The sequence below is a fragment of the Loxodonta africana genome, chromosome 14 (assembly GCF_030014295.1).
Source record: "Loxodonta africana isolate mLoxAfr1 chromosome 14, mLoxAfr1.hap2, whole genome shotgun sequence".
NCBI lineage: Eukaryota > Metazoa > Chordata > Mammalia > Proboscidea > Elephantidae > Loxodonta > Loxodonta africana.
The window spans coordinates 50,325,529-50,337,641 of record NC_087355.1 but is presented as its reverse complement, the minus strand read 5'-3'; the positions used below and the strand labels follow the sequence as shown (position 1 = coordinate 50,337,641).

Sequence of the window (12,113 nt, the reverse complement as noted above, 5' to 3'; positions counted from 1 at the left end):
CTCAGCTACTAACAGAGAATTGGCAGATGAAGTCCACTCAGAGGCATCTCTGAATAAAGTCCTCGCAATCTACTTCTGAAAGATCACAGGCATGGAAAACCTTATGTATTGCAGTTCTACTCTGAAAACACATGGGACTGCCATCAGTCAGAATCGACGACATGGTGACTTTTTTGTTTGATAATGCCAGAAGAATCTGTTATTTCAAAGCTAAATATCTATTATAAAGAGGACTAGAGTGAGGCTGTAAACCTGTGCTATTCTCTTTTCAATGTGGTTGTTTTCATATTAAACTCTAATGTGGGATTCAGATATTTTACAGGACAGCCATCGATTAAAATTCTGTGGAAGTAAATACAGGGTACAGCCCAGAAAAACAAAACAAAAATATGTAGTCATATATCCAAGGATGATCAACTTAATCCCAACTCTAAACCTTTTCTCTGCTTGCAACGAAGTCTGGGGTGTCTAACATTGAAAGCCAATCCAGTACTTGTAAACTATCCCCCCACCCCATCTTTTCATTCTTTTTAAGTCAATGTTACTTAAAGTGAGTGTCACAAAGGACATGGACGCTAATCTTTTTCTCATGTCTAACAAGGAAGGTCTATTAAGCTTCCCCTTCAGTTGCTAATAACTACCAAAGTCCAAACTTACAGTTGACTAATCCTTCGTATTTCCAAGGTATTTCATAAGTACTATCTCATTTGAGTTCAGATTACACCATTAAATGACAACAACCAGATATTATTATACTCATTTTGGAGATAAGGAAACTAAAGCACAGAGAAGTTTAGTTATTTTCGTCACAGAGCTTTGGCATTACAGCCAAGACTAAAAGTCAAGCTTTCTGATTTCCATTCCAATACCTTTCTCCATACGACATTAATTTCCCCTACTGGTTGAGTCAATTTTTATTTAACCTTCTCACCATAATTCTCGCTGTGTGATACATTAGAGTGCATCTCATTTAAGAGACCTACTTATTTGCTGATTCCTATCAAAGTAATAATTTCATTTCATATTATTGGCCATCAAGAATTGTTCCCAGCAGCTACATGTTCAGATAAACATTCAAGTTGTGATCATTATGACATTAAAGTCACAGGTTAATTCTAAGCCTTTCCAGGGATATTAGGCGAACATTTAACTGTGAAGAGACATGTAATTCAACCCTTTTCTTAAAGTCACAATAGCTAAATGAAATCAAGATATGATTTATGAGGTGTAAGAAGCCAGTTTATGATTTTCCAACTGTTGGTTTACTCAGATGTCTTTGGCACATTTTCCGCAGTCCTATTCATGAAAAGGGAATGAAGGCAATTACTGTAACTGAAATTTTTCAAACTGCATGATAGCTATATAATTGCACTGAAATGATGTGTTGTTTTTTTTTTTTTCTGTCAATTGCATCCACTGTTTTTAAATTGACTTAAAGATATTACTAATAATGATAAAAGCAACAAGAAAGAGCAATACAATATTATTCATTGAGCCTGGGCCACACACTACTAAGAACTTCTCATATACTGTTTAATCCTCACGGCAGTCTACGAGTCACAACCAGTATTATGCCTAAATTATAGATATGGAAGCTGAGGCTTAGAAAGGTTAAGTAACTTGCCCAAGATCACTCGGCTGTAAGAAACAGGTCTGGAATTAGAACTTAAGACTGACTGACTCTAGAGCTTGAACTCTTGTATTTTATGTTTGTCTCTTAATCAGGTCTTAAGTCATATCTGTAACATATATAAACCTTTAAAATGCAGAAAGTATTCCATACTAGAGACATCTTATCTTGGAAGTTTCTGTTCTACACAAAATGTGTGATTTTTTTTCCCCTGGTATAAATTCTGATCTGCTTTAATGTCTTCATTTTAGTAGCACTGATACTACAAAAATAATAATAAGGTAGAGAAGTTGTAAGATGGCAGAAACAATTGTTTTCAAATTAGCTTCTTTGTTAGTTCCTAGGATACATTGCCCACCCACCTACCTACATTAGTGAGTAATAAAAATACTGGACTAAGTGTGTACTGAAGTAGTGTGGGGGTTAGTTAAATTCTCTCAGAACGGCTCAACTCCTTCACAACTGACCAGATGGTATAGTCATTTCTTCAAAAACAAACAAAAAGCCCAAATAAACAAGAAGAAAAATGACTTTCTGAGGCTGCCTTTAGCTGCATAGTCAAGATATGAGGCAATTTCAAATCTGGACTCCATTACCTCAAACAAAACAAATACCAATTTTAAAATATTTATAAACACAACTAATACGATTGTTAAAAACAACTACATACATCTTTATTTAAATGAGAATTGCCAATAATGCTGCTGCTACATATAAAGGTGTTGGCAGAAGACCTCATTTCTGGTAGAGGTTGCTCCAGGTAGGAAAGGCATGGAAAAGTCCATTGTCACATTATTTTAATATTTTAAAAAGAAACCTGTTAACTCACTGATGCATTATCCACTTGGACTAGATGGGAAATCATTTGAAGTAGATTAATAATATTAATGTTCATAAAAGAAGATCAAGTTGATAATTTAGTATTTAAATAACCTGCCTGTTTTTAAACTATGGGGAGTAAAACAGAGCTATACATACATAAAAAAAAAAAAATACATACATACTTAGACATAATTGGCACAGTTTAGGATCACTAAATTATGCAGATTGGGGATTATACTTTATTAATCATACTTTTAAAATTATAAGCAATTCATATCATTTGTATTTCATTCCAGATTTCTAAAAATAGATGTAGGTATAGATATGGATTCCATTTATCATCTCTTCTGGGATACACACACACACGTGTGTGTGTGTGTGTGTGTATGCTACAGATATGTGTGTGCATATGCTATATATATGTATATATATATGTAATATACAGCCCTGGTGGTGCAGTGGTTAAGAGTTTGGTTGCTAACTAAAGGTCAAGAGTTCAATCTACCAGCTGCTCCTTGAAAAGTCTATGGGGCAGTTCTACTCTGTCCTATAGGGTCACTATGAGTTGGAATCGGCTCGATGGCAACAGGTTTGGTTCATGTAATATACATATATATTTAAAATTATACACACACACATAAAGTCACATGTGCTGGGAGGGAAAGGTTGACAAATGCAATAATTTTCACAGCATTTCCTATTTTAAGTTGATCTTATACGAAGGGAAAGCCCTAAAGAACACAACGAAAGAACACCACTGCCACTTTTTGAGTGTATGGGCATGTTCTTTGCTTAGTGGTGACATGGCAGAAGCAAGTTAATGTTGACAAGTCTCGGAACAGTAGCGATTCATTATAATATATTTAACTGATCTGTGCTCACTTTTAGAGGAAACACTGTATTAAGTCGTTCAGCAGACCAGGTCCCATTGAAGAAACTAGAATATTTTTTTAAATTACAGGATTCCTGGTTTCAGCCAAGTTGGAATAAGCTCACTGAAGCCTAACTCCCATGCTAATTACAATTAACAACATTTGAAAAACAAAACACAAAAAGCAACTATTGAGGATTCTGAAAAGTATAACAAGAACAATGTGGACTGGGGAGGGCAGTAAAACTTGTAGATATATCCCATATAGTGGTGAGTTTCCAGTTTTGTTTTGGGGCGGGGGGCGGGGGAGTTGTTTTCTGTCTTTCCCTTTGACTTGAGGGTGAGCCTAGTCATGGTGCACAGTAATGGCAAGGACAACCAAAACTTCAACAGAAACTTGTCTGGGCAATGAGGCCCCTGTGGTTCCAAGAGTGTGGGAAATTCTCGTTTTTTTCTATTTTTTTCTCTCCTGGCTTTGTCCCGAGGGCACCTGTGTGTGTGTGTGTGTGTGCACCTATGTGTGCATATACATGGATGTGCAGGCACAAGTGTGGTACAGCAGCAGTAACATAGGCATTTAAGACTTTAAGCAGCTGATATAACTACACTTCACAATGTAAACACACTTGAAATGAATACAAGTATAGAGGTTCTCAGCAGAGAAACAGAAACTACAAAAAAGAACAAAACAGAAATTTTAGAATTGAAAAGTTCAATAGAAATTATCCAATCTGAACAATAGAGAGAGAAAAACATTAAAAAATAATAAACAGAGCTCATGGATCTGTGGGACAACATCTAAAACACTTAATGTTGGAAGCCTAGAAGGAGAGGGGTAAGAGATTGGTACAGGGAAAAAAAAGGCCCAAAAAATAAAAACCTCTAAGTGTAGTAAAAACAAATAAACATAAATTTACACAGTCAAGAATTTCAAAGAACCTCAAATGGGATAAATTCAAAGAAACCATGCTCAGACACATCATAATTAGCCTACAGAAAACCAAAGACAAAGGAAAAAAATCTTAACAGCAGCTAGAGAAAAACAATACATTATATACAGGGAAACAGTAATTGGAATGACCATGGATTTCTCATCAGAAACCACAGAGGACAGAAGACATCAGAACAATATCTTTAAAGTGCGGATAGAAATGTTAACCCAGAATTCTATATCCAGCAAAAAATATCTTTCAGAAAAAAAAAAAAAAAAAGACATTCTTAGATGAAGGAAAACGAAGAGAATTCATTGCCAGCAGATCTCCTCTTTAGAAATGGTAAAGGAAGCTCTTAAGGTTGATGGAAAATGACACCATTGGAAAACTCGGAAATGGAGGAATGAAGGAAGAACACTGGACATGATAAATAACTGAGCAAATATAAAAGATTAGTTTTTCCCTCTTCAGTTCTTTAAAATATATAAGCTTATGAAAAATAAAGATTAAAATCTTTTCTAGTAGGGTTTTCAATGTATTGTTGTTATTGCTGGGTGTCATCAAGTCGATTTCTACTCACAGCAATCCCATGGGACAGAGTAGAACTAACCCAGAGAGTTTTCTTGGCAGATCGCCAGGTCCTTCTCCAGTGGAGCCACTGGGTGGATTCAAACTGCTGACCTTTTAGTTAGCAGCCAAGAGCTTAACCACTGTACCATCAGGGCTCCTTTTTCAGTGTATGCAGATGTAATATACATGACAATTATAAATGGGGGAAAGTAAAGATGCCCATATGGTTTTAAGGCTTTTGTATTTTCTTTGATGTGATGACATATTACCTATAAGTAGACTGTGAAAGTATAGGCACGTATACTGGAAACCACAGAGCAACCATTAAAAGAGGTATTACTGAAAAATACAGCCAAAAGGCCAATAAAAAAAATAGATAAATTAAAACAGAATACTAAAAACTATTTTTAATTACAGCTAGAGCTGATACTAATAACAAATAATAATAATTTAAAGGATAGTTGTCTTAGGCTGGGTTCTCTAGAGAAGCAAAAACCAGTAAACCATATAAATATACATATAGAGAGATTTATATCAAGGAAACGGCTCATGTGATTGTAGAGGCTGGAATGTTCCAAGTCTGTGGATCAGGATGGAGGCTTCTCTGGATTCATGCAGCCACAGGGGCTGGCGAACCCAACATTGCCAGGTCAGGAAGCAGGGCTCCTGCTCACAGGCTGTGAAGATTGATGGATTCCAAGACTGGCAGGTAAGACAGCAAGGTTTCTCCTGATTCACGTAGCTGCAGGGGTTGGCAACCCCAACTTCCGCTCACAGGCTATGATGATTGAGGAATCTCAAGATGGGCAAATAAACTGATAGTTCAAGTCCCAAGAACTGGAGGTCAGACAACAGGAGGCAGTAGCAGGATCCAGAGCCAGTAAAAAGCCAGAACATCTGCTTACATTCGGATATAGGCCACACTCCCAAGGAAACTCCCCTTCAACCGACTGGCTACTCACAGCAGATTCATGGGAGTGAATCTGGGACTGATCACATATAAACACTGAGAATCATGGCCCACCAAGTTGACACACAATCTTAACCATCACAATAGTCCTATTTCTCTCCTCTGTATCCAAGCAGTTGTCCTTAAACTATCCCTATAACTGATACTAGCTTTTTTAAACTGCTTCTCTGGATTTAAAAATTACAGTTTCTTACTTAATTTATTGAAGTATTTCACAGCCCTACATGTCAATCACCTTTACATTGTTCTAAACTTTCATCTTTAGTCATAAGTATGATTATTAAATGAAGAGAAGTATCTGAAAGCAGAAACTGGGTCTTATTTATACTGGTTCCTCAGCATCTTGTACTAGTCTGATAAACAGCCGATATTCAAACTGAATAAATATATAACTATTTCCAAAGACTCTCTGAATGTGGAAATGAAAGTACAATAGGAATAAAAGTTTCATTGTAAAAGAATAAACCAAACTAATTATACAAAACAGAAGAGTAAGAGTGATTTTAAAGGCATGCTGACTAATTTAAAGTAGCCACCTTGAGATATTATACCCTTATCCAACAATGCTCAGAGGATTTTTGTATTTGCTTTCAGCTCTTCATTACAGTCTCTTGGATATGTCAAATAAAACCAAATCTTCATACTTTAATGGCAAAAATATTTCAATCTTTCTAGAATCACTCAGAGCCATGCTTTAATATTAAATGATGTTAATAATCAAGTGGCTCCGACTATTTTTAGAGCTCCAATGAATCACAGAATCAAAATGTCTGAGATAGCCAGGGCCTTAAAGATCTCCTATGCATGGGTTCTTTCACAACATTCTCACTGGTCCCCTCATTAATTAATAAGCTAAGTTAAATCTCTGGGACATGTTCATTTTATACTTATATTAGAATTATGATTTTACATTTTGAAAATTAACCTTTAACATGAGAAGTCTTTTTAAAGAATAAAACAAAATCCTTTGTTTACTTTGTGTTCCATACAAAGGAACATGAACACATGTAATAATGGTTCATATAGCTGGACTATATGAAGAACACAGCATCAGAGCTGGAGGAAGGCTCATTAAACAACCCATGATATGCAGATGACACAACCTTGCTTGCTGAGAGTGAAGAGGACTTGAAGCACTTACTGATGAAGATCAAAGACTACAGCCTTCAGTATGGATTACAGCTCTACATAAAGAAAACAAAAATCCTCACAGCTGGACCAATAAGCAACATCATATTAAATGGAAAAAATATTGAAGTTGTCAAGGATTTCATTTTATTTAGATCCACAATCAATGCCCAGGGAAGCAGAAGTCAAGAAATTAAATGATATATTGCACTGGGAAAATCTGCTGCAGAAGACCTCTTTTTAAAGTGTTAAAAGGCAAAGACATAACCTTGAGGAATAAGGTGCACCTGACCCAAGCCATGGTATTTTCAATCGCTCATGTGCATGCAAAAGCTGGACAGTGAATAAGGAAGACCAGAGAAGAAATGATGCCTTTGAATTATGGGGTGGGCAAAGAATACTGAATATACCACGGACTACCACAAGAACAAACAAATCTGCCTTGGAAGAAGTACAGCCAGAATGCTCCTTAGAAGGCAGGATGGTGAGACTTCTTCTCATGAACTTTGGACATGTTATCAGGAGAAACCAGTCCCTGGAGAAGGACATCATGTTTGTATAGTAGAGGGTCACTGAAAAAAAGGAAGACCCTCAATGAGTTGGACTGATACGGTGGCTGCAACAATAGGCTCAAACATAGCAACAATTGTGAGGATGGCACAGGACTGGGTGGTGTCTCGTTCTGTTTTATATAGAGTTGCTATACAGTTGAAACTGATTCAATGGTACCTAACAAGAATAATAACAGTTTATGACTTGCATAGAAAACAAAAAATTGCAAGCCAAGTTGTGCTTCAATTTTTTTTTTTACAATCAAAAAAGAAATCCCAGTAACTCCATAATAACCTCAGGCATGTCTGAAATGCTGAAATGTAGCAAACATTGAGATGGACGTGTAAGTGAAAAGTGCTACAGACTGGCTACCACTTGAGTTACCTTATATCGAAAAAGATTAATTTTAATTTCTGAGGTACAAATATACCCACCATGACTGATTTCGAGCTACCAATGGCTTAATAACTGCCTTCCAAAAGTTCCTGAAACGGTAATAGCCGGCTCTCGTGAGCCGCTATGGGCCAGCTTCAGCACTGGAGGGCCAGCAGGCAGTCTAGGAAGTAAGTCTAAGTTATTCTTCCTTAGCAACTGGTCAGTTATCCCCTTCTAAGGCAGAGGACTTGCGCTAAACCTCAGCAAGGGCCTAGGGCTCCTTTGATCCTCCTTCCTTGGCCTGAACGCTGATCCCTACACCTGCCACTTATCGTCTATGTTCCTGATACGTAAAATGCTTCTCCTTAATGCCAAGAGCGAACAAGCCTGACTTTCAGATTAGACCACTTCTCCAAATGCCTCCCTGCTGGTTTCCATCTACTACAGGTGGGACTACCTGCCATCAAGAAAATACCTGAATTATAACTGGGCTTCCCAGGGCCCTCTTTGAATTCTGAGTCTTAGATGACTCAGCTACACTTTCCAACCTTTCCTGCCAACTATCCATTTCTAAATTAACTCAGTGAAAAGGAGACTCCTTCATACCTTGTTTCTCCTTCCCTTCCATTGGCCTTTGTTACTTAGGAGCCAGTATGTCCTAAATCTGAACCTCTGCTCACTTTCCTGGTGTCAACAAGCAGCGTGCTTCAGAAATTCCATATAATTATTGCAATACAGGATGCTGGTTATAAGGAAAGTATGGATGGGGCAGGAAGAACCAGTTGGCTAAGACCACTAATAAATGTATTCATTGTAAGTATATAAAAATCTTTAAATCATCTTACTTTATTAATAAACCTTCTCAATTACATTTAATATTATGTTGTTATAGGAAGATAAGATCAAAAACAATACCAAAATATCTTCTAGGAGTTTTTTTTTTTTTTTTTTAACATGAACAGCTGCATTAACATGGAAAGCATATATATAGGCCATTAATATTAAAAGAAAAAAAAAAAGCTAAGCTTTCCAAATCATTGGAAATTGTTAAGCAGTTATATAGCCAAGATAGAGTCCCTGCTTCAGGGGCTCCTGAAAAAAAATAAAATAATCTTCTGAGGTACAGTAAGAACACTTAAGGCTAAATCTCAATACATTTCAAACATATATTTACTTAAGCATGATTCAGCATGGTACATGAACCTCGCATATTCCATAAAGGAAAGGTGACTTGTCTGGTCTGCCAACTGTTTTCTGCTTAATTGATCTTGAAACTTTGGGAAGAAGACACTAATGTCACGGTAGTTGTTTGAAAGCTCTTACCTGTACATTTGTAATCAGAGGCTACCCCTTTAAGCACAGCATCAAAAATGGATACTTCCACACGCTGCTTTCTGTGGTGGCAACTCAGCAGTAAGGAAGGCTGGGAAACAATAAGGTACAGGAAAGGTTCAAGTTGTAAATCACCGGTTCCTCTCCGTCCAGGCTGCCGAACGATAGTTACACCAAGTGCTTGTCTAGCAGATGACCTTGTTGATGCATGAAGACTTTCAAGAGAGAGAACTCCCATTTTTTTCCCTAATGGGAAAGAAATGCTACTGCTTAAGAGATCTTCTGCTGTCATTGTGGAAATACACGTCTGGCTGGGCTTAGAGACATCTTCTGAATCAACTGCCAGGAGATTTAATGAACTCTTGCCTGTTTTTTCATTATCCTTCTGTTCTTGTGACTTAGATTTGGGTAAGGCTGTACAAGAATAGGTCATCAGTGAGATTCTACTGGCAGTAATAAATATGTCAAAAGGAATAAAATTTAGATTTTTTACTATTGATGACTGGCGTGAGGGACGGGCAATGCGATGTTGACTGGTACCACTGTGCTGCTCTATTTGCACAATTCTGATTTTCACACTGTCGCTGCCAATTCCACTATCCTGGGCACCACTGTACCGAGATGAGGTTTCAGCCACGCCTCCATCAAATGTATCCATTTTTTTCTGTTCTTGTTTAGAGATCTATAAGGAAAAATAAAATATTTCAAACTGGTTACACTGCAAGTTCTATTGTAGAAACAATGGTATACAAACATGTTGTTAAAAGGGAATTAAAAAAATCTGTTGGGTAACTTGTAATAGACTAAACACAAAAAACAAAGTAGGTGTCCACTCCAAAAAAAAAAAAAAGTTTTTTTCACCTTAAAACGGCAAGGAAATACCTGACAAAAAAGCATCAAAATATGCACTTCTGCTATTATAGGAGACTTTTTAATATCAGACTTTCTTTGCAGTAATACAAAGTTATAGACAGATATGCCTCTTTAAAGAATTATATTAGTATTCTTTACCATGATATTCCAAGTGGTACAATGAAATCTTTCCAAATCATGATTACTATTAGTTGAAATTATATTTTAGGTAGGAGCAGTTTACACTATGTCGTTACTCTTGTTACTATGGAACTGATTTATAGGTTTTTGGAGAGTATGAAAGAGAAGGAAAATTCAGCAGTCCTAAATTATGATGGACAAAGAAAAGTAAACTAAATCTATGCCACTCAAAAAGATGCTTGAAACGAGGTAATTGTAAGTGATCAAGTAAAATGTAAGTAATCAAAGTCCTTGAAGGTGGATTTTTCCTTTATGCACTAAACGTCACTTGTTCTCAAAACTTCCCATCCAATGAGAGTCTATGTGTAGGGAACAAAGAAAATCTTGGTGGCAGTAAGTTACGATCACCCAGGCAGCACAACTCCAAGACCTTCGGTTTGATTTGTTGTTTCTATTTCTTAGGTATTCCAACCCTGTGAGGGGGGTACTGTTACCCTGATTTTACAGCTAAGGAAACTGAGGCTTAAAGAGATTAATCAATAAATCCAAGGTCAGACAGCTAGCTGGCTATGGGGAATACCATGTTAGTATTTCCAGAATACTTTTTATACTGCTTGTCACATGATAAAGCTTAATAACTACATGCTGACTGAATAAATGAATGCACAAATTTAACAAAGCATTTAGTAAAATAAACATAATTAAGGAAATTTTTATCAACAAAAATTTCAAATATACCTCCAAATCCATTACCAACTTGGAATTCTCAAATAAACATGTGAAAAAGTAATAAAGTCAGGTACTTAAGCAGTGTAGGATTCACTGCCCACATCTTGAGGTATTACAAGCTAAATATTTGTATGCAGAAAAACTAAAAAAAAAAAAAAAATCCTTTGAGTTCCATGGCAAACTCAAAGCAAGAGCTCAAGCTTTATATAGTATTTTTACTCTCTCAGTCGGGAAAGGCAACCACAATTAACTACATGACACTATACTTTCTATGCAGAGAGTACTATATATTCTTCTGATTTACAGATTTATATTTAAAAAATCTAGTCTCTCCTTCTTTAAAGTGAATTAAGTGTTCCCTGTATGTGTTAACATGGAAAAACAAACCACCTGTAGAGAAAGATAAAGAAATTTCATGTCCAGCCTTATGATGTGTTGAGATTGCCACATTAGACTCTCTTGAATGTCAAGTGGTGTGATCTTGAGATATAAATAACCAGCAGGGACAGGGGCAGCTATCAGCTCGGGTCACAAGAGTTACTGAACAGAAGTCAGATGGTAACTAATTCTAGTTACTAAAAAGCCAAATGGAATTTGAACCAATGACCCAGAGATGAAAGACTCTGACTCCCATTGAACAAAAAAGTACAACTTTCCCAGTACTAGAAAACTTAATTCTTAAAACTGGGTTAAAAGTCAAGATTACCTCCATTTTTCTACTTTTCCAAACTATTTATAGAACCGAAATAAATAAGCTGATGATTTTTGAGACATATTTAAAAACTCACTGGTCTGTCACCAATCTGCTGCAGATTCATCTACGCAGTCAAGAGTATCTGGCCTGCCACTGAAAAAATTTTACAGTTACTTATGTGTGCTAGGCCGTAAACCTGGGCATCAATTTACCACTCCTTTGTGGGAAAAAAAAAAGTTCACAATGTAATAACTCTGAAAATAACTTTTGCTTTATTACTGTCCAAGGAGACTAACAATTTAAGTTGTCAAAAATGTCAATATCAGCTTTCTGTGAATGCAGCAGAAGCATGCATCTCTGGACGGTGCTGTTACATCAGCTCTCCCACTCTTTACCTAACTCATTTAAAATGAACAATAAAAGTTTTCTTTAATTAGCTACTGGTGTGCATTAACATGATCATCATTAAACCATAAAAACCAACTGTACATTACTCTGGTCCCCTATTCCATATG

The 12,113-nt window shown here is 36.5% G+C and overlaps 1 protein-coding gene across 13 annotated transcripts in view; it reads right to left on the bottom strand.

The window, feature by feature from the left end:
- Nucleotides 1–12,113, bottom strand: part of VPS13B (vacuolar protein sorting 13 homolog B) — a 916,907-nt gene that overhangs the window by 226,469 nt on the left and 678,325 nt on the right. For all 13 annotated transcript variants that reach the window (XM_064267936.1, XM_064267938.1, XM_064267934.1 and 10 more), the window contains one exon: nucleotides 9,174–9,864. In XM_064267936.1, coding sequence (XP_064124006.1) covers nucleotides 9,174–9,864 — 691 coding nt within the window. The remainder of the gene's footprint in view (nucleotides 1–9,173; nucleotides 9,865–12,113) is intronic.